We start from the raw sequence: 22,840 nt of genomic DNA, 5'->3' as shown, positions 1-22,840 counted from the left end.
GGGTTCTCTCTGAGGGTAGCAAAGGCACTATCTCTTCCCTCAACTCTGGTCCCTTTCAAGGCTGGCTGCCAACATGCCTGGCTGGGTGGAGCCCTACCTTTCCATCTCTCACCTGTCAACCAGATCTGGTAAAAAGAACAGATCCTGAATGTGCCCCTGTGCAAAGAAGACTGTGATCACTGGTGGGAGGACTTCCACATCTCCTACACCTGCAATTGCAACTGGCACAAGGGCTGGAACTGGACCTCAGGTGAGGGCCTTGGCATCAGGAGATGGGATGGGAGTAGGGATTGGGGTTCAAAGTGATGAGGTCAAGTCCAGTAGCTAAATGTCCTATGTTCTCCATCAGGAATTAATGAGTGTCCAGCCAGGGCTACCTACCACATATTTGAGTCCTACTTCCCCATGCCTGCCTCCCTATGTGAGGGTATGTGGAGTAACTCTTACAAGGTCAGCAAGTACAGCCGAGGGAGTGGCCGCTGCATCCACATGTGGTTCGACCTGGCCCAGGGCAACCCCAACAAGGAGGTGGCCAAGTTCTATGCAGCAAATATAAAGGCTGTGGCAGTGAATGCCAGGACTGTATTCTTGAGAGTTGGCCTCTCCTGCTCAGCTTGGCCCTGATGCTGCTATGCCTTCTTTGCTGAGCTGGCTCCTACTGCTGATGTTTGGACATCTAACAGGAGAGCCCAGATTTCAACTTTACCCTGCACCCAACCTAGGTGACTGGGGTTCAGCTCAGCTTTCTCAAATGATGGGATCTTACAACAAATTCAGCCAATGCCCTGGTCTTTGGTTCCTGATTCAAGCTGGGGGCCCTGTGGTTCCTGTGACAATGCATTTTGATAAACAGATCCATGTGTATCTTGTAAATAATTTGGGGATGAATAGGTTGGGGTAGGGAATGCTTCATTGCTTTTTCATTCCAACTGAAAGGCCTAAAGAAGGGCTGGGACTAGCCCAAGGTTTATCAGCAAGTAGGGGGTAGAAACTTAATAAGAATCGAGGTTCCTGATCCCTTAGCCTGGGGTTCTTACTCTCCTGCATGAGGCTTCCCCCTTGTGCTAAAGTCATCAGTCCACACCATAAAGGGACTGATGAAGGGAAGGCTGGTAGATGAGTTGCTTGGTTCCTGGTGAAGAATATTTCTTTAAGCCCTTTCCTCTACTAGATGTGAAGTGGAGATACTGGTGTGAAGATTTGAGATGAACACTTGCATTGTTTCCTTTAAAAAAAAATTAGATATAATGCTGCAATGAGCAATCTTGTACATAGTGGAATGTTATACTTGAAAGGTAAATTCTGGCAAGAGGGGCTGCTGCATCAAGGAATGTTAGGGGTTGAGTTGTATCCTCCAAAAAGATATGTTGAAGTCCTACACCAAGCACCTCAGAATGTGGCCTTATTTGGAAATAGGGTTCGTTGCAAATATAATTAATTAAGATGAGGTCATACTGGAGTAAGTTGGTCCCTTAGTCCAATATGACTGGTGTCTTTATAATAAGAGGAGAGACATACAGGGAGAAAAATGGTCATGTGAAGATAGAGACAGAGATTGGAGCTACATTTCTACAAGCCAAAGAATACCTGGAGCCACCAGAAGCTGGGACAGGCAAGGAAGGATACCTCCTTGTTTTAGTTTGTTAATGCTGCTGGAATGCAATATAACAGAAATGGTTGTTTTTTTTTAAATTTATTAAACTACAAGTTTACAGTTCTAAGGTCATAAAAATGTCCAAACTAAGGCATCTAGAGAAAGATATCTTGACTCGAGAAAGGCTGATGTCTGTCACAAGAGAAGGCACATGGCTGGTGTCTACTCATCCTTGCTCCTGGTTCTGTTGCTTCTGGCTTCTATTGCCAGTGGTTCTTCTCTAAGCATCTTTGGGCCTTCACTTAGCTCCTCCCGGATACAATCTGAGTTCTGGCTTGCTTAGCATTTCATGGGAAGGCACATGGCAACGTCTACTGGGCTCTGCATCTCAAAATACCCATCTCTAGGCATCTGATCTCTCTGTCGGCACTCCAAACATCTCCAAATGTCTGCACTTCCATCTCTGAGCTTTCTCCAAAATGTCTCCCCTTTTAAAGGACTCCAGTAAACTAATCAAGGATCACCTTGAATGGGCAGAGTCACATCTCCATCTAATCAAAAGTTTACACTCACAATTGGACGTGTCACATCTCCATGAAAACAATCCAATCAAAGGTTCCACCCTAAAAATAGATCTGCCCCCACAAGAATGGATTAGGAAAGAAAACGTGGCTTTTCTGGGGTAGATACTTTCAAACCAGCACACTCCTCTAGAGACTTCGAACCCTGATGACACCTTGATTTCAGAATTCCAGAACTGTGAGAGAATGAATTTCTATTGTTTTAAGCCACCCAGTTTGTTATAATTTGTTATGGCAGGTCTTGGAAAATAATTCAAGGAGTAAATAGATTTATAATTTTGATAGTTGCAACTTTACGGAGTTGCAACAATTTGGCCTCCCACCAGCAATATATGAAAGTGTCTGTTTCCCTATAGGTTTGTCAACTTAGTAGTGTCAAATTTTTGGTTTTCTGCTAAGCTGATAGGTGAGGAAGAAAGGCATTTCAGTGTAGCCTTCATTTGCCATATGTCATATATGAGAACACAGCTTTTTTTTTTAAATAGACACCTGGACCCCACTACCAGAAATTCTGATTTGTAAATCAGGGGTAGGGTCCAGGCATTTTTACTTTTTAACATTTTTTATTGTGAAATATGTATACAAAAAAGCAATAAATTTCTAGGTGCATTACATGTAACAAGCATTTACAGAACAGATTTCAGAGTTTGATATGGGTTACAGAAGAACACTACTTTTGAAATCTTTCCATATTAATCTATTGAGGTCTAGTTTATTTTTTTGATTACTGGGAAATCCATCTACATATATGTTACATCTTATTCAGTCTCCAATTGGTGAATTTTGGGGGGGAGGGGAGATTCTCTTATGACCTTGACATCTTTGAAAAACACAGACCAGATATTTTGCATAATATCCCACAGTTTGGCTTTATCAGTTCCGTTATGATTGGATTTAAGTTATGCATTTTTAGCAGAAATACTCCAAAAATAACATTGTGTCCTTCTCGGTACATCCTAATGGAAGCATATGGTGCCAAGTTTTCCAGTTCCTGGCAATAACTTTGATCTTTTGGTTGAGATAGTGGCTGCCAGATTTCTCCACTACTTTTTATAATTATTAAGTATTTTGTAGCGTGATACTTTGAGTACAGTAGACATCCTGTCCATGATCAAACTTTTACCCATGTTTCACTATCTGATGGGCAATTTTTTTTAGTTTAAAAACAAAAGCCAAAATACCTTATGTGACAATCCCCTCTTCAATCCTTCAATACTTTCCCATGGTATTTGTTATGAAAATCAAACTCCTTCAGTGGCATAAAAGAACCTGTACCACTTCTCTGACCTCACATGAAATCAAGCCTCCAGTCTGATTCTCATATATGAGCTCCATTCCAATCATTCTTTCCTTCTTGGAACATTTGCTCAAGCAATTCCCTTTCCTAGAATGTGCCTGGAATGTTCTTCCTTCATCTTCCACAGGCTGGATGGCTCCTTGTAACCACTTAGACCTCAATTTAAAATCACCCGTTTTGGTTTGCTAAATGCTACCAGAATGCAATATACCAGAAAAGGAATGGCTCTTAGAAAAGGGAATTTATTAAGTTACAAATTCACAGTACTAAGGCTATAAAAATGCCCAAACTAGGGCATCCAGGGAAAGATACCTTGACTCAAGAAAAGCTGATGTCTGTCACATGGGAAGGTGTGTGACTGGCATCTGCTGGTCCTTGTTTCTGGTTCTGTTGCTTCCAGCTTCTGATGCCAGTGGTTTCCTCTCTAAGTCTGTATTGGCCTTCATTTAGTTCCTCCAGGACACAACTCTGGGTTCTGGCTTGCTTAGTATCTCATAGGAAGGCACACAGTGATGTCTGCTGGGCTCTGCATGTCCAAATGTTCATGCCCAGGTAACAGCTCTCTCTGGCGGCATTCCAAGCATCTCCTAATGTCTGCATCTCTGGAGGCTCTAAGCAACTGTGTTTTCTCCAAAGTGTCTTCTAAAGGACTCCAGTAAACTAATCATGACCTACCTTGAATGGGCAGTCACATCTCCATCTAATCAAAAGGCCAAACGCACAACTGGGTGTGTCACATCTCCATGGAAACAATTCAAAGTTTCCACCCTAAACAATAGGTCTGCCCCTACAAGATCGGATTAGGAAACAAAACATAGCTTTTCTGCGGTATATAACAATTTCAAACCAGCATAACCCCCTAAAATTCCTGACCACCCAACCTAAAGAAGCCATCTGTGTGGTTTCTAGCACATCATTCTGGTCCCCTTTCACATGTATCTACCTACTATATTTATCGTCTGGCTTTTCACTAATAAAATGCACACTCCTGAGGGCAAGGGCCATGTCTATGTAGTTTAGTGCCAGAACCCCAACGTCTAAGGCAGCACCTGGCACAGAGCAGGGGCTCAATAAGTTAAGGAAATATAGGCACTCATTCTGTCAGTCAACAAGTACTTTCTGAGCACACAGTTTGCTGGCTCCTACTGGACTCAGGGACATGAAGGAATTGGGCCCCTTGCCACAGTCTGTTGGGGGCAAACAGATTTGTGAATCGACAACTCATAGAACAATGAGATGAGGCTTTGATAGAGGGAAATACAGAATATAGTATTCTGTGGAAACCCAAAGAGGTCAGGGAAAAACGCTTCCAAGCAGAAAATAACATTCCATAGAGAAGGTCAGCAAGTACAAAGGCTTAGAAGTAATGTGAGCACAAGCAGAATTTCTGGGTGGCTGAGATAGAAGTTTCGAGGGGGTATGGGCAGAAGATGAGGCCACGGAAGTAACACTGGATCTGCAATCCTTTAGTTTGTAATATGAGGACCCCCTCCCAGAGGTTCCCTCCTGCAGCTGCTGTAACCGGGGAAACCAGACCTGAGCAGGGGGCTCTCATTGCGCCATTAACAAAGGGAGTCAATCACAGACGTGAGGTAAGCAGCTTTATTATTTGCATCTGAGAGGAAAGGGGCCAGGGGCTGAGCCTAATGCTGCAACCCATTAACTCCCCTAGCTCAGTTCTACTTCCCCACTTATACTCCATTACCTTCTCTCCTCCCCAGGTCACCACACATTTGCTTATCACTATATCTTGTACACATATGCATAAGACATCTAAACTCCTCCTAGAGATGATGAGCCAAAGTTTATTTTAGGACAGGTAGTCCTTTCTGTGCTTGCTCTGAAGTTTGGTTTGAACTGGCCTTGCAGTTATAGTTCTTGACCAGGATTCCCTGACTGTGACCCCTGGATGCTGACGGCTGTTTTTTTATTTTTGGTTTTTAACATTTTTTTAAATTGTGAAATATAAGATATATACAAAAAAAAGCAATAAATTTCAAAGTACATTATGACAAGTAGTTATAGGACAGATTTCAAAGTCTGGTATGGGTTACAATTCCAAAATTTCAGGTTTTTCCTTATAGCTGCCCCAAGACATTTGTTACATTTCTTTCCCCCCTTTTGGTCAGGATGGGGTCTGATGGCTGTTTGTTTTTTGGTTTTTTTGCATGGGCAGGCACTGGGAATCGAACCCGGGTCTCCAGCATGGCAGGTGAGAATTCTGCCACTGAGTCACCATCACACCACCCCTGATTGCTGTTTTTGATTGTTTTTCCATCCTCATCTTCAGTTGGCTGAATAAAGAGAATTCAACATTTAGTTTGGGTGCGGGAGGGGCCACTGGCCTCATCATGGGTTTTGCCGGCCTCACTGCTACTTGAAAGAAACCAGGCTTAGAATCAGACTCAGATCCAAATCTTAGCCCTTCCACTTGCTGTAGCCTGGGAGCCGCAGTTTTCACATCTGTGTAGGTGACTGATATGAGACAGCATACTCAAAGGGCTGACACTAAGATGAAGCTCCCTGCAACCCAGAACTCCCACCCTTGCAGGTCAAACACCTTTATGTTATCTGCGCCTGAAGAGATCCCAATCGCTAATCCTGTTGCTGTTATGCTTCCAGGGCAGATACTCTCCACACGGGCTCCAAAGTGGTTGCCTGACTCTGCTGGTCTCTGGTGGCAGGATGGCTAGACAAGGTGGGGAATGACACCTACAGAACAGGGCCTTGAAACTCAACAGGGAGCAGGTACTCACCTGAGGATCAAAACTTGGCCTCCCACTTGCAAGTCACTTGCCTTCCGGGTCTGGGGATCTGGCTCAGGAGATAAACCTCAGCCTTAGCGAGGGGCAAAAAAAACCCCAACCAGTTAAAGATCAGCCCCTAGGGCCTGAGGATTGGGATGAGGGGGGGGGTGGGGGGTGGGTGGGCGGATCCCAGCTAGGGAAGTTGCTACCCTTCCGGCATTCTTAGATACCTGACCCACCTTTTTCCAATCAACAGGCTGAGGCGGGATTAAAAGAGAGGAGGGAGGTGTGAGAGTTCTCAAGATTCTCTAACATCTCAGACCTTCCAAGGACTTCACCACTCCAGTTTGTCACAGGATTCAAGTAAGTCTCAGTGCAGAGGCAGAGGGAAAGCCGGGCACGAGCTGGGGCGGGGTAGGGGTCGGGGGGGTTCTCCTGGGAGTGGGTTTCCTTGAAAGCCCTTTAGAGCCTTCCTTCTTGGCTGATTTTCCTGCAGTGACACAACTCTCTTCTCTAGCTCCCAGTCCATACACAGATCCACTCCCCAACATGGTTCCATGGGTCCAGGCCTGTGGCATCCCCAGAGCATTGTGTCCCCTACCTTCTCTGCACTTCCACTGCCATCTGTACATAGGCTAACGCTCCCACATCGGAGCCCATACCAGACACTTCCCCTAAATTTTCTTTTTTTTTATTAAACATACCAACATACAAACACAAAACTTCTTACCATATGATCATTCCATTCTATATATGTAATCAGTAACTCACAATACCATCACATAGTTGTATATTCATTGTGATCATTTCTTAGAACATTTGCATCAATTCAGAAAAAGAAATAAAAAGACAACAGAAAAAAATTCATATATACCATACCCTTTACCCCTCCTTTTCACTGATCACTACCATTTCAATCTACTAAATTTATTTTAACATTTGTTCCCCCTATTGTTTATTTATTTTTAATCCATATGTTTTTTCATCACATAGTTGTATATTCATCATCATGATCACTTCTTAGAACATTTGCATCAATTCAGAAAAAGAAATAATAAGAAAACAGAAAAAATTCACATATACCATACCCCTTATCCCTCCTGTTCATTGATCACTAGCATTTCAATCTACTAAGTTTATTTTAACATTTGTTCCCCCAATTGTTTATTTATTTTTAATCCATATGTTTTACTCATCTGTTGATAAGGTAGATAAAAGGAGCATCAAACACAAGGTTTTCACAATCACACAGTCACATTGTGAAAGCTATATCATTATACAATCATCTTCAAGAAACATGGGTACTGGAACACAGCTCTACATTTTCAGGCACGTCCCTCCAGCCTCTCCATTATACTAAAAAGGTGGTATCTATATAATGTGTAAAAATAACCTCCAGGATAACCTCTCAACTCTGTTTGGAATCACTCCGCCATTGACACTTTATTTTGTCTCATTTCACTCTTCCCCCTTTTGGTCAAGAAGGTTTTCTCAATCCCTTGATGCTGAGTCCCAGCTCATTCTAGGATTTCTGTCCCATATTGCCAGGAAGGTCCAAACCCCTGGGAGTCATGTCTCATGTAGACAGGGGGAGGGCAGTGACTTTGTTTGTCATGTTGGCTGAGAGAGAGAGGCCACATCTGAGCAACAAAAGAGGTTCTCTTGGGGGTGACTCTTAGGCCTAATTTTAAATAGGCTTAGCCTATCCTTTGTGGGGTTAAGTTTCATATGAACAAACACCAAAACTGGGGGCTCAGCCTATTGCTTTAGTTATTCCCACTACTTGTGAGAATATCAAGATTTCTCCACTTGGGGAAGTTGAATTTTCCCCCTTCCTCACCATTCCCCTAAGGGGACTTTACAAATACTTTTTTATTCACTGTCAAATCACTCTGGGATTTATCAGGGCATCACTGTGGACAAACCTACAAAATCTCATGCCCTACGCAAGGTTCCATGTAATATGGTATTCAATTAAGCTGTCCACATAAGTTATATTAGGAAATGCACTAGTCAAAATACAAATTTTGTACCAAATAAACATTTTTTGCTTTAGTCTCACACATAAGTTAAAGTTTTAAAATATTAATTACCATCTATTTTCAACACCCCGCAGTATTGACATTCCTCTGTTCTTCCTCATGCAAAAAACATTTTTAAATTTGTGTATTTGGTCACTATCGTTATACACTCTAGGCATTTCTAGATTATATCATCTCAGTCTTTATTTTCTATCTTTCCTTCTGATTTCATTTGTGCCCCCAGGTGTCCTTCCTCTATCATTCTCACATTCATCTTCATTCAGTGTTCTTACATTGTTGTATTACAGTTAGGTAGTGTTGTGCTATCTATTTCTGAATTTTTAAAATCAGTCCTGTTGCACAATCTGTATCCCTTCAGCTCCAATTACCCTGTATCTACCCTATTTCTATCTCCTGATGGTCTCTGTTACCAACTGAAGTTTTCCAAGTTCATTCACTACTGCCAGTTCATATCAGTGAGACCATACAGTATTTGTCCTTTTGTTTCTGGCTAATCTCACTCAGATTAATGTCCTTAAGATCCATCCATGTTGCTACATACTTCATAACTTTATTCTGTCTTACAGCTGCATAATAGTCCATCATATGTATATACCACAGCTTGTTTAGCCATACTTCTGTTGATGGACATTTGGGCTGTTTCCATCTCTTGGCAAATGTAAATAATGCAGCTATAAACATTGGTGTGCAAATGTCCGTTTGTGTCCTTGCCTTCATGTCCTCTAAGTAGCTACCTAGCAACGGTATTGCTGGGTCATATGGCAATTCTGTACTTAGCTTCCTGAGAACCCGCCAAACTGCCTTCCACAGCAGTTGTACCATTTGACATTCCCACCAACAGTGGATAAGTGCGCGTCTTTCTCCACATCCTCTCTAGCACTTGTCATTTTCTGCTTTGTTAATAATGGCCATTCTGGTGGGTATGAGATGATATCTCCTTGTGGTTTTGATTTGCATTTCCCTAATAGCCAGAGAAGTTGAGCATCTTTTCATGTGCCTTTTGGCCATTTGTATTTCCTCTTCTAAGAAGTATCTGTTCAAGTCTTCTGCCCATTTTGTAATTGGGTTGTCTGTCTTTTTGTTGTTGAGTTGGACAATCTCTTTATATATTCTGGATACTAGACCCTTATCTGATATACCATTTCCAAATATTGTCTCGCATTGTGTAGTCTTTTTACTTTCTTGACAAAGTTCTTTGATGCACAAAAGTGTTTAATTTTGAGGAGTTCCCATTTCTTTCTTTCTTTCTTCAACGCTTGTGCTTTGGGTGTAAGGTCTAGGAAACCGCCTCCTATTCTAAGATTTATAGGATATTTTCCTACATTTTCTTCTGTTTTATGATCTTAGGTCTAATGTTTAGGTCTTTGATCCATTTTGAGTTAAATTTTGTACAGGGTGTGAGATATGGATCCTCTTTCATTCTTTTGCATGTGGATATCCAGTTCTCTAGGCCCCATTTATTGAAGAGACTGTTCTGTCCCAGGTGAGTTGGTTTGACTGCCTTATCAAAGATCAATTGTCATAGATGAGAGGGTCTATATCTAAACACTCTATTCAATTCCATTGGTCAATATATCTATCATTATGCCAGTGCCATGCTGTTTTGACTACTGTAGCTTCATAATATGCCTTAAAGTCAGGTAGTGTGAGACCTCTGACTTCATTTTTCCTTCTCAGGATACTTTAAGCTATTCGGGGCACTCTGCCCTTCCAGATAAATTTGGCTATTGGTTTTTCTGTTTCTGAAAAGTAAGTTTTTTGGATTTTAATTGGTATTGCATTGAATCTGTAAATCAGTTTAGGTAGAATTGACATCTTAACTATTTAGTCTTCCAATCCACGAACACGGTATGCCCTTTCATTTATTTAGGTCTTCTGTGATTCCTTTTGACAATTTCTTGTAGTTTTCTTTGTATAGGTTTTTTGTCTCTTTAGATAAGTTTATTCCTAAATATTTTATTCTTTTGGTTGCAATTATAAATGGAATATTTTTTTCTTGATTTCCCCCTCAGATTTTTCATTACTAGTGTATAGAAACACTACAGATTTTTGAGTGTTGATCTTGTAACCTGCCACTTTGCTGTACTCATTTATGGGCTCTAGTAACTTTGTTGTGGATTTTTCGGGGTTTTGGACATGTAGTATCATATCATCTGCAAACAGTGAGAGTTTTACTTCTTCCTTTCCAATTTTGATGCCTTGTATTTCTTTTTCTTGTCTAATTGCAATGGCTAGAACTTCCAACACAATGTTGAATAACAGTGGTGATAGTAGACATCCTTGTCTTGTTCCTGATTTTAGGGGGAAAGTTTTCAGTTTTTCCCATTGAGGATGATATTATCTGTGGCTTTTTCATATATTTCCTTTAGCATGTTGAGGAAGTTCCCTTCTATTCTTATCATCTGAAGTGTTTTCAACAGAAAAGGATGTTGAATTTTGTCTGTTGCCTTTTCTGCATCAACCGAGTTGATCATGTGGTTTTTCTGCTCTGTTTGTTGATATGGTGTATTACATTAATTGATTTTCTTATGTTGAACCATCCTTGCATATCTGGGATGAATCCTACTGGGTCATGGTGTATAATTCTTTCAATGTGTAGCTGGATTCGATTTGCTAGAATTTTGCTTAGGAATTTTGTGTCTATATTCATAGAAAGATTGATCTGTAGTTTTCTTTTCTTGTAATATCTTTCTCTGGTTTTGGTATGAGGGTGATGTTGGCTTCATAGAATGAGTTAGGTAGCTTTCCCTTTACATTTTTTTTGAAGAGTTTTCACAGGATTGGTATTAATTCTTTCTTGAATGTTTGGTAGAATTCACATGTGAAGCCATCTGGTCCTGGACTTTTCTTTTGGGGGAGCTTCTTAATGTCTGATTCAATTTCTTTACTTGTGATTGGTTTGTTGAGGTCGTCTATTTCTTCTTGAGTCAATGTTGGTTGTTCATGCCTTTCTAGGAAGTTGTCCATTTCATCTACATTGTCTAGTTCATTAGCATAAAGTTGTTCATAGTATCCTCTCATTGCTTCCTTTATTCCGGTGGGGTCAGTGGTTATGTTTCCTCTTCCATTTCTGATTTTATTTATTTGCATCCTCTCTCTTCTTTTTGTCAACCTTGCTAAGGGTCCATCAATCTTATTGATTTTCTCATAGAACCAACTCCTGGTTTTGTTGATTTTCTTGATTGTTTTCACATTCTCAATTTAATTTATTTCTGCTCTAATCTTTGTTATTTCTTTCCTTTTGCTTGCTTTGGGGTTAGTTTGCTGTTCTTTCTCTAGTTCTTCCAAGTAGACAGTTAATTCCTCAATTTTTGCTCTTTCTTCTTTTTTGATATAGGCATCTAGGGCAATAAATTTCCCTCTTAGCACTGCCTCTATTGCATCCCATAAATTTTGATATGTTGTGTTTTCATTTTCATTTGCCTTGAGAAATTTACTGATTTCTCTTGTAATTTCTTCCTTGACCCACTGGTTGTTTAAGAGGTGTTGTTGAGCCTCCATATATTTGTGGATTTTCTGGCACTCTGCCTATTATTGATTTCCAACGTCATTCTTTTATGATCTGAGAAACAGTTTTGTATGATTTCAATCTTTTTAAATTTATTGAGACTTGCTTTGTGACCCAGCATATGGTCTATCCTTGACACTTGAGAAAAAGGTATATCCTGCTGTTGTGGGATGTAATGTTCTATAAATATCTGTTAAGTCTAGCTCATTTATTGTTTTATTCAAATTCTCTGCTTCTTTATTGATCCTCTGTCTAGATGCTCTGTCCATTGATGAGAGCAGGGAATTGAAGTGTCCAACTATTATGGTAGATGTGTCTATTTCTCTTTTCAGTATTTGCCTCATATATTTTGGAGCATTCTGGTTTGGTACATAAATATTTATGATTGTTATGTCTTCTTGTTGAATTGTTCCTTTTATTAATACATAGTGTCCTTCTTCATCTCTTTTAACTGTTTTACATTTGAAGTCTAACTTGTTGCATATTAGTATAGCTACTCATGCTCTTTTCTGATTGTTATTTGCATAGAATATCTTTTCCCAACCTTTCACTTTCAACCTAGTTTATCCTTGGTTCTAAGATGTGTTTCCTACAGACAGCATATAGATGCATCCTGTTTTTTAATCCATTCTGCCAGTCTATGTCTTTTGATTAGGGAGTTTAATCCATTAACATTTAGTGTTATTACTGTACAGGCAGTACTTTCTTCTGCCATTTTGCCTTTTGGATTTTATATGTCATGTCTAATTTTTCTTCTTTTTACCTTTACTGATAGTCTACATTTCTACACTCTTCTCCACACCTCTCTCTCCTGTCTTTTCCTATGTGTCTCTAGTGCTCCCTTTAATCTTTCTTGCAGAGCTGGTCTCTTGGTCACAAATTCTCTCATTTTTTAATTTCTCCCTCATTTTTGAAGGACAATTTTGCTGGATATAGAATTCTTGGTTAGTAGTTTTTCTCTTTTAGCAACTTAAATATATCATCCCATTGTCTTTTTGCCTCCATGGTTTCTGTTGAGAAATCTAATTATAGTCTTATTGGGCTTCCCTTGTATGTGATGGATTGCTTTTCTCTTGCTGCTTTCAAGGTTCTCTGTCTTTGACATCCTACATTCTGCTTAGTAACTGTCTTGGAGTATGTCTATTTGGATCTATTCTGTTTCGGGTATGCTGCACTTCTTGGATCTGTAATTTTAAGTCTTTCATAAGAGTTGGGAAGTTTTCAGTGATAATTTCCTCCATTACTTTTTCTGCACCTTTTCCTTTCTCTTCTCCTTCTGGGACACCCACACACATATATTCATGCACTTCATGTTGTCATTCAATTCCCTGAGTCCCTGCTCATATTTTCCCATTCTTTTCCCTATATTTTCCTTTGCTTGTTGGATTTCAGATGTCCCGTCCTCTAGTTCACTAATCCTATCTTCTGCCTCTTGAAATCTGACATTGTAGGTTTCCATTGTTTATTTCATCTCTTCTACTGTGCCTTTCATTCCCATAAGTTCTACTTGATTTGTTTTTTCAGACTTTTGACTTCTTTTTGTTCATTCCTTGCCTTCTTTATATCCTCCCTCAATTCATTGATTTGATTTTTGATGAGGTTTTCCATGTCTGTTTGAACATTCTGAATTAATTGTTTCAACTCCTGTATCTCATTTGAGTTGTTGGTTTGTTCCTTTGACTGGGCCATATCTTCAATTTTCCTAGTATAATTCATTAATTTTTGCTGGCATCTAGGCATTTAATTTCCTCAATTAGTTTTTTCTGGAGATTGTTTCTGCTGTTTTTACCTGTGATTTTCTTGCTGGATGACTTTGTGGTCTATCTGTTCTTTAACATCCAGTTCAGTTTATTCCTGACCTCTAGCTTAGGTTTTGTTTAACAGATCAGAATTTTTCAGTTCTTGTTTTCTTGTTTCTTGCCCTGCTTGCATGATGTCTCTTTTTCCCCTTGGGACGGTCCACTTAGGTATTATAGACCCTAGCCAGATTTTCCCAGACCAAACTGGCCTCCTCTCAGGAGGAAAGAGTTGCCTGCATCAGTTTTCCCTGAGGGTGAGACCCAGCAGATTAAAAGGCTTTCCTGTGAAGCCTTTGGATTCTGTGCTTTTTCCTCTCCTGCCCAGTATGTGGTGCTTTTCTGCCTATGGGTCCCACCAGCATAAGGTGATGTGGTACCTTTAAGTTCAGCAGACTCTCTCTGCTGGGGGTGTGGTTGAGATAGAGGAGAGGTTGTATGCTGGCTTTAATGGCTTCACTTTTTCAGATAGGGTCTGAATTCCTTGAGGGAGAGAATCCACTTGAGCTGGGCCCCACCCTTCTCCTGTGGAAGGCAGTCTCCAGACAAACACTCAAACAAGCTTAATTCTGCCTATGCCTGGGGGCAGTTGGAGCCTGAGAAGCCTTGTAGCTGTATTCAAAGAGTAGTCAAGCCATAGGAACACAGCCACAGAAAAGAAAAAGAAAAATCCTTTTCAAAGCAGGACCCCCCCCCGTTCCTCGGGTTTGCCAATCAAGAGCTTAAGTTGGTATGTTGCTTTGTGTATCTTCAGGCCCTTATGTGTCCCCTCCTTTCCTTCAGGGCCCAGACCCTTAGAAATAGTATGTGCTATCTGATAAAAAAATTCTGTTTCTTTTTCCAACAGCCCTGCCCCCTCTGCACTGGGGCAAAAAACCAGCGACCTCCGCTTTGACTCGAGGTTCAGCTGAGCTGGGGGCCTATTTTTAGTAGTCAGAATTTGTTAATTAATTGCACAATTGGAGATTGGTTGAGCTCAGCATCTGCTTCTGGTAAACTCTCTTTCCTTTCCCCTCTGGGAAGCAGCCTGTGGGGGAGGGGCGCCAGCCACCCCGGTTTGAGGAACTCACAGTTCTGGGTGGGTTCGCAGCCGGTCCAGCTGGTTCAGACTGGGTTACGCTATGTGTCCAGTCACTGATGTGGCCCCAGCAGTTGTTCTATACTGTTCCTGGCTATTTACTAGCTGCTCTGGAGGACGAACTAAATCCCACACCTCACTAAGCTGCCATCTTGGTTATCTTGATCCCAAGCCTCTTCCCCTAAATTTTAACCTCTACAGCCATCTCCCCCCAGGGCTCATACAGGCCTCTCAACAAAATGGAACTCCATGTTTCATCCTGCCAAAATCTGCTCCTCCTCCCCATTTCTCCTTTTCCCACCAGAGGTTCACCATGGTCTTAGGGCTTCTGTTCTTGGCACAGGGGAGGGGATGACTGGAGGGAGTATAAATTAGATCAGGTTCCGGCCAGATGCTGTAGAAAGGATTACCTGTATGGGGAATGAAGGGGAGCCAAGGTGGGGGTGGTGCAGGAGGTGTGTGTTGCCTTAGAACAATCAAGACCCTGGTGAAAAGATTTGACAGGTTTGTGACTTCACTGGCAGAGGTGGGTGACATGGTGCTGGTGGAGTTGGAAGAGTTGGTGGCTCTATCTTGGGGACTTGGGAATTCCTTGTTCTCTATTATCTGACTGGGAAGGTGGAAGTCTGATTCCCAACTCTTGCCCTGCAATTGGCTCTGCCCTGTTTCTCTGGGTCTCATCCTCACCTGTTTGACTGGAGGAGAGGTGTTGAAAGTGGACTAGATTATCTCAAAGGATCTTAACAGCTCAGGCTGCACAATTTTACCAGACCTGCGCTTTTGGAATACAACACAGTAAGTGGGATTGGGGACTGGCCTTAGCCCTGCAGTATTAATCCACCCCCCATTAAGGCCTGGCTGGTGCCCATGTGCAATAATTAACTGCTGAGCGGCCTTCGCCCGATCCTAGGCTCCACTCCAGGCTCCATTCCCGCTGCTTGCTTCACTGCCCGTCTCCAAGGCCACTAAATCACGGTTGTCTCTTGGAATAAGGAAAGGAAAGTGCTGCAGAGCAGAAGTCTGAATCAGACTGAGCCACCTCCTCTCCCAGGTAGGCTACTCCCCACCCCCTCCATCCTATGGCATGTGTTTTTAAAGCACTGCTGAGCTGAGAGGCTCCTCTGTTTGCCAAAACCCCAGAATATATAGGAGGGCAAACTGAGGCCCAGACTGGGAGCATGGCCTGCTGAAGGTAAAACTGTACATTAGTCCCTAAGCAGGCCTATTGCGTTTTCAGCCAGCATTGAGTTCTTTGCTTTTTCAGTCTGGGCTGTGAGGTGGTGGGATGGGGGAGTGGGGGGAAAGAGGGTTGTTTAAGGGGGCAGTCATAGCTGGACCATGATTTGAAGGTGAGACTAGGAAGCTGGGGAGGGACGTTGCAAAGTGATGTAGGTCACAAGGAAAGGGAGAAAACTCTGGCCCTAGAAATCATCCTCCGCAAGACAGACTATCCCCCGCATGGGGTGTGATCTACCGGGACCCAAGGTGGTGGGTCTTCTCCGCCCTCCTAAATGCTTGGAATTCATTTCCCACAGTTCCTCTTCATCCAGTCTCACTCAGCACAGTAAGGTGCAGGGGGGAAAAGTTGAAGGAGCATTGAACTTGAGGGTCTGCAGTCAGACTTAGGTGGTCTCTGCTATGTGGCTCCAGGCACATCCCTCAATCAGTGTCCAGCTGATAACACAGATTAAGCTGGCTGTCATTTGTCATTTCTCTACATTTACTCCTCAGAGGAGGAAACTAAGCCTCAAGGTGGTTTGAGCCTCCCCCCCCCCCCCCCCCCCCCGCCGAGGTCAAGCAGGAGGCAGATGCAGGCTGGGATCCAGAACAGACTCACTCTGAGCCTACTTCCCTCCCTCTCTTTGGAGATTAGTGAGTGATTGGGATAAGGAAGGGATGATTGAGTCCTGGAATGAAGGAATTAGCATGTGAGAGAATGAATGAACACTGGGATAAATGGGGTTGCATAATAATGGCTTCTGGAAAGGTAGTGCAGGGAATGGAAGGGAGAAGAGGTGGGAGGAAATTCAAGTCCAGGCTTCTCTGAGCCCTGTGGTGAACAGCTCAGGCCTAGCAGCCAAGGGCCCTGAGGGTGATGGGGGCCCTGTGGAGGCAGAGAGGGCACAGAAACGTTCACAGCTCTTGGGTGGAGAATGGGTTAGGGGGAGGGAGACTGAGAGGAACTGTGGGAAGTGAATTCCAAGCATTTTAGGAGGTACACCAGGTGACAAGTGGTGTGAGAGACAGATCACCTCCCACAAGTCAAAGGATTAAGGTGCCATGACTGCCTAGGGCAAGGCAGTTCTTTGGTAGGGAGCCCCAAGGGCTGTCCCATGCCCTGGAGCCTCCGCCTGTGCCACGTCCCAGATCACAGTGTCCCTTCAAGGCATTTAATGGAGTAGACAATTTTTTCTGACCAGGATTTTTAACTAGTGTTATATAAAACATTGAGCAAAATTTGGTTGGATATCAGAGTTTACTGAAACAATTCACCAATTGGGAAGATTTCAATTGCTGCAAGGTAGAGAGGAGTTCTGCTAACAAAAAGAGCAACAGGCTTTTATAGAGGAACAAGGGAATACATGGGAGAGAATTTTTATTGGCTAATGCAACTACGTTTCCTAGTAGCATTAATGCAGGCAGTTGCTTAGCAATGAGGAAGTTAGCTGGCGTAAGAATAGGGAGTTGGCAGTAGCTGATTGGTTATATTTAAGTTGTTTTCAGGGTGATTTATCCTACTAGTGTAAATATTTCACCACAGCACGTTTGCTTGATTGGTGGGTACAAGTGAATCATATTCCCTTTTTTATAATGCCTTTTAAAAAATCCTAAAGATTTATTTTACCCTAAAATATCTGGCTCCAAGGATTTCAATTAAAGGATTGTGGACTGTAGCAATCTCCTTACTATTTCTGCCTTTACCCAAACCCCATCCCTTAGTTGCATCATTTGGTCCTCAAGACCACCTGGAGAAGTAGTGAGGGCCCAGCAAGAGGCTGAGCCAGCAGGAATAGAAACAATCACCCATGGCAGTGCACTTGATAGGAAGCTGAGCCTCTTCTGGAGATGGGTACACAGTTTTATTGACAGGGTCTTCCCCTAAACCCAAAGGAGGACCCCAGTGGTCTCAGGGGAGGGGGTAGGGAGCCCCATTTGCTAACTTTCCTGAGCCTCCCCTAGCCTCGAGGATCCTCAGAGCACCCACAATGAAGGCAGTGTCTAATCCTATGCCTCCCTGTGGCTAGATGGTGCAGGAACTGTTCCAGGCTTCACTGTCCAGGCTCCTCCTACTTGGGGCTCTTCCCACACCTTGAAGCTCACTTATTCCTTGATGCCACTGACCACAGCTCTTCCTTCAGGGACAGACATGGCCTCACTGATGACAACACAGCTGCTGCTGCTTCTGGTGTCAGTGGCCACTGTATGGGGTGCCCAGCTGGGGACTAAGCGGGCCAGAACTGAACTTCTCAACGTCTGCATGAATGCCAGGCACCAGAAGGAAAAGCCAAGCCCCGAGGACAAGTTGCATGAGCAGGTAGGCCAAGCGGGGCTTTGGGGTGCAGAGGAGCTGACTTGGGAAGACAAAGGTAGGAGATCCAAGTGCAAAACCCCCCTACATGGGTATTGCTATCAGGAGAAAGGTGGAAGCTGAGAGGCTGTCCGAGGAGACCACAACGTGGAGCGAGTTCCCACATGGTGGGAACACAGGCACTGGGCACAACCAAAACTTTCAGCAAATGACTACTTTATTACTAACACGGCACAGAGTCCAAAAGAGCAGGGGAAAAGATCCCATCTTGTCTGGTCTCCCAGGAAGGGTCTCTCAAGTTGATAGATGGCAGCTCCTCACACCCCACTTCGCGTTGGAGGAGAGACGAATTTATGCTGTTCAAGGGTGGAGCAGTTATCTACCCAGGGTGAGGGGGTCCTGCCACTGAGAATTCCTGCCCTCATAAGCATCTGGTCTCCAGGTTTAAGGTCTGGTCAGGCCTTTTCATTAGACATCTTCTCCCCTAGAGTTGTGGAATGGAAACAGACTGAAACATCTCACAATTGAAGAGGAGGTGGGGGTTAGGCAAGGGCTGGGAGGTGGCTGCTGAGTGTGTGTTCATGACTTCCCCAGCAGTCCACCCCTCAGCCTCTCAACCAGGCCTAGCCTATATTGCATCATTTTCCACCACATAAGTCCACCTCTCACCTTTGACATGAAGTCAGAGATGGGCCAGGTCTGTTGGCCTCTGGGTCTCAACAATGTTGGCAGTAAAAGTCTGGGAACACCAGCAGCTTCACCTATGCAACTATTACTCCAAGCAAGGTAATCAGTCCTGTTGGATTAATGGGTGCATCCATACTCTCCTATGCCCAAGGAGACAGCAGAACAGGTCCCACAGAGAATTTGTTTGTATACTTTGCAGGCAATGGGCTTGATGTTGGATTTCAGTCACTGTTTCACCTCCCCTGCGGTATCAACCACTACATCAGGAGGTGTTAGCAATAGCAAATATGCCTCCTTGTCAGGCTAGGAGGAATCTAAGGCAATGTAATTATCAGACACTACTTTGGCTAGAGAATCTATGTTTTTTGCTGAGCTTGAGAGGCTCATACTGTGAATCAGCAATGTCAGCCAAGGTGGCTCACAGATTGCTTATTGTATTCATTGCTGAATAAATTGGAAAGATGACTGAGTCATTTGCCAGTTTCATTGCATCAGGAGTTGTTGCATCCTGACAAGTTGTCCAGGGGTATGAAGGAGAAGAGTGGCTGTGCTGTTATCTTTGTCGCAGGGCATAAATGAAAGACTTCCTGGTATTGGTTCAAATATGAGGCAGGGAAGATCAGTTTCTTTAGTGTCAATCTGGACTTGGCAAAGAAGAGAAAGGGAGTGAGATGGCAGATCCAGTGGTCGGTTGAGTTCTCTGCTGTCATGGTGTCTGTGGTCAGCTGGACAAAGGTATTTTCCTTCCAGGTTGCTGGTGGGTCAATATGGAGAAAGGAGCAGTAACCAGTCCTGACAGGGTGGTCATGCAACAACTTCCAGTGGGATATACTTTTCTTGGCCTATTTTCAGTAACATCTTTTCCTTCTAAGCTTACCCAGTCTGTCTGCCTCTTGTCTTGAGCTATAACTTCACCCCTTTTCCATTGATCTGGGTACTTTACCCATATCTTCCAGCCTACTTCCATCCTTCCTGATAGACAGGAGTTGCAGGACTTCTTGAAGGTGTCCCATGATCATTCCCAAGGGGACTGGAGGACCAATCGGGGTAGGCATCACCTACTATCTTCCAATATGCAAGCGTCAGGTCCTGCCTACTGGCTTGTTACCCCTTGTGTATTAAGCACTTCTAGGTCTGTTTCCCTCATCCCAACCCTCTGCCTGGTGACCCTAACCTCCCACCACCCTGGGAATCATGTGAAGGATATAATGGGATAAAAAAAAAAAAAGGGTAATCCCCTGACACTAGCTAGAAAGGAGAATTCCAAGTGGTGTGCTCTTGGACCCCCTTTTGTGGCTAGTCCTCATGGGTGTAAGGGTGGACACATAGCAAGGCCTAGGTTCCTCCCCCACCTTAGTCCCTCCCTGTGTTAGGAAGCAGGAGAAGGTGATGTTTCCCTTCTGGAGAACTGCTGAGTTCAGCTTCCAGAGGGCCCAAGTAAGACAGACGATTTCATCCAGTCAGGGTGTAGATGTCGTAGCTCCTTTTTCAGATGGTCATTAAAGTTCTCCACAATGCTGGCTGCCTGTGAGTGGTGGGTAACATGGAAGATCCACCTAATTCCGTGAGCCTGGACCCATTGTTGAGTGGATTGTGTAGTAAGGGGGGGGGGGGGTGTCCTTGGTCAGAGGAGATATCATCTGGGTACCTGAAGGGGTGGCAAAACTGCTTTTCCAAGGTATCCATGTATGTAAGCATCTGCACAAGCTGGAAACGCAAGACTATAACCTGAATGTGTGTCTATCACAACTGAGGCATAGGATATGCCTTGGGATGATAGGAGAGGGCTGATGTAGAACACTTGCCACGAGTGGCCTGGTGTGGCCCCTCTGGAAATAGCTTGTAAATGCCCTTTTCGGGCTATGGCTTGTAGTTGACATCACTCACATCAGTAAATGGCAGATGGGGCCTCTTTTAACAAAAGAGCTACTCTGTGTTCCTGGGCCCACAATTTCACAGTTTTGTAATTTCCATGTCCAGTTTGGTGATGAGTCTACCCAGCAGCATCCATAGGAAATTCAGCTATTTCATGGATGTTGCCAAGGGTAGATTTGTTGTCTTCATCCTTCCGGCAGGGCTCATCCTCTGCCTCTGCTCCAGGAGAGTCTCCAATCTCATCTGGTGTGAAAAGCAGCTCAATGCATCCTTTATTGGCTAGGTCATTGAACTGATGTTCATTGTGATATGGGCCCTTGCCGTGTGCATCAACATGGGTAATACAGATGGTGCCTTTCCATGCCACCAACTGTTACCGTAGGTCTCTCCCCCACACTGGAGAACCTTTAGTTCCATGAACCTAACCAGGCTGCTAAGCCACTGATGATGGCCCATGAGTCAGTAGACAAGTATACAGATATGCTTTGGTCTGAGTGTTTCAGGGCTAAGAGGACTGTGATAAGTTTTCACTGTTATTTCTCTAATTCCTAGAAAAATGCTTGGCTAAGTGTAAGTAGGAATTAATGAATTGCATTAATGGATGTTGTAATGACTGCATTTCTGAGCAGCTGCTCCCTCTAGGCAGTGTCTGCCTCCTGTGCTCCCACTGTCTCTGAGAGTGCCCTCCCCAAAGAGGGCCCCAACAACAAGGATTTCCCTGAAAGACCTTGGGGAAGGGGAACAAGAACTAGATGGGGAGAGGTTTCATGTGGGAATATACTGGCTGTGGTGGGCCTGAGAGTTAGTCTCTATGTCTTCTCCCATTCAGTGCAGTCCCTGGAAGAACAAAGCCTGCTGCTCTGTCAATACCAGCCTGGAAGCCCATAAGGATATTTCCTACCTGTATAGATTCAACTGGGACCACTGTGGAGAGATGTCATCTGCCTGCAAACGGCATTTCATTCAGGATACCTGTCTCTATGAATGCTCCCCCAACTTGGGACCCTGGATCCAGAAGGTACGAATGTCTGCCCGTGTGCCCCCAACCCAGCAGAGGATCTCTCCAGACATCTCTGTAGTCTGCCCCTTCTCTCCCCAGCTCTAGTTCTATTCAGGTTGGGACTATCGAGATTCTTGAGCCTAAGCCCTTCTTCTCAACAAACATCCCCCCAGGTGGACCAGAGCTGGCGCAAAGAGCGGGTCTTGAATGTGCCCCTGTGCAAAGAGGATTGTGAGCTGTGGTGGGAGGACTGCCGCACCTCCTACACTTGCAAGAGCAACTGGCACAAGGGCTGGAACTGGACCTCAGGTGAGAACCAGGGGAGTGTTTGGAGGTAGAGAAGGTGGAAGTGTTAGGGTGTGGGATGAGCATGTGAAGATTTGGGGTTTGGGGTCTGGTAGAGCTATAGACAGTTCTGGGTCCAATAGCTGATCTTCCTTCCTCTCTACAGGATATAACCAATGCCCAGTGAAAGCTGCCTGCCACCCTTTCAGTTTCTATTTCCCCACACCTGCTGCTCTGTGCAATGAAATCTGGAGTCACTCCTATGAGTTCAGCAACTACAGCCGAGGGAGTGGCCGCTGCATTCAGATGTGGTTTGACCCGGCCCAGGGCAATCCCAACGAGGAGGTGGCGAGGTTCTATGCTGAGACCATGAGTAGGGCTGGGTGCCATAGGACATGGTCTCTCCTGTTCATTTTATCCCTGGTGATGCTCTGGCTGCTCAGCTGAGTTCGTTCTACCTTGTGATATCTACACATCCCAGACCTATTCAGTCTCACATCTCCTAGGTACTCAGGTCCTGCTGCATGGTGGGGCCTCTGACAACCTGTTTAAATAAACACTCAAGACACTTCGTATACATCTTGTGAATTATTTGGGAGTAAATAGGAATGTGACTGTTTTGCTTCACAGATCCCAGTGGTTGAAGCCAGTCAGATTAAGTTGATTCCCAGTTCTGACACTTGTGTGAACTTAAGCCAAACACTTCACTAGCCTTCTGACTTAGGGTACATTCATAGCTCACAACTTCATTTTTCCCTGTAGCACTAATCTAGGAACAGGCCCTGGATATTATGATGCAAAATTGATCCCAAGTCTTCCAA

General features: G+C 43.8%; 1 protein-coding gene and 1 pseudogene across 8 annotated transcripts in view; both read left to right on the top strand.

Moving 5' to 3' along the window:
* LOC143645134 (folate receptor gamma-like) overlaps positions 1 to 624 on the top strand; it is a 31,938-nt pseudogene extending 31,314 nt beyond the window's left edge. The window contains exons 6-7 of the transcript XR_013157018.1: positions 124 to 250; positions 350 to 624. The product of XR_013157018.1 is annotated as a folate receptor gamma-like (transcript). The remainder of the gene's footprint in view (positions 1 to 123; positions 251 to 349) is intronic.
* A 5,514-nt stretch (positions 625 to 6,138) lies between these two features.
* Positions 6,139 to 22,587, top strand: LOC143643470 (folate receptor alpha-like). Of its 7 annotated transcripts, XM_077112093.1 has the most exons (7): positions 6,139 to 6,220; positions 6,476 to 6,582; positions 15,554 to 15,694; positions 18,003 to 18,178; positions 21,564 to 21,752; positions 21,908 to 22,043; positions 22,186 to 22,587. In XM_077112093.1, exons 4-7 carry the CDS (start codon positions 18,011 to 18,013, stop codon positions 22,464 to 22,466), a joined length of 774 nt encoding a protein of 257 aa, XP_076968208.1. In that variant the 5' UTR covers positions 6,139 to 6,220; positions 6,476 to 6,582; positions 15,554 to 15,694; positions 18,003 to 18,010; the 3' UTR covers positions 22,467 to 22,587. The 7 variants fall into 7 exon arrangements, with proteins under 7 accessions (XP_076968208.1, XP_076968209.1, XP_076968207.1 ...); XM_077112094.1 differs by lacking the exons at positions 6,139 to 6,220; positions 6,476 to 6,582 and adding an exon at positions 14,149 to 14,295 and having other exon boundaries at positions 15,637 to 15,694; XM_077112092.1 differs by lacking the exons at positions 6,139 to 6,220; positions 6,476 to 6,582 and adding an exon at positions 14,149 to 14,295.
* The last annotated feature ends 253 nt before the right edge of the window (positions 22,588 to 22,840 follow it).

Source organism: Tamandua tetradactyla, chromosome 8 (genome assembly GCF_023851605.1).
Source record: "Tamandua tetradactyla isolate mTamTet1 chromosome 8, mTamTet1.pri, whole genome shotgun sequence".
NCBI lineage: Eukaryota > Metazoa > Chordata > Mammalia > Pilosa > Myrmecophagidae > Tamandua > Tamandua tetradactyla.
This window is presented reverse-complemented; position numbering and strand designations above follow the sequence as displayed.

Excerpts from the sequence above, each read along its gene's own strand:
- LOC143643470 (XM_077112089.1), top strand. The coding sequence starts at position 17,975 with ATGCCACTGACCACAGCTCTTCCTTCAGGGACAGACATGGCCTCACTG. Across the intron at positions 21,753-21,907 it reads TGGGACCCTGGATCCAGAAG|GTGGACCAGAGCTGGCGCAA; the intron begins GTACGAATGTCT and ends ACATCCCCCCAG. Across the intron at positions 22,044-22,185 it reads GGGCTGGAACTGGACCTCAG|GATATAACCAATGCCCAGTG; the intron begins GTGAGAACCAGG and ends TCCTCTCTACAG.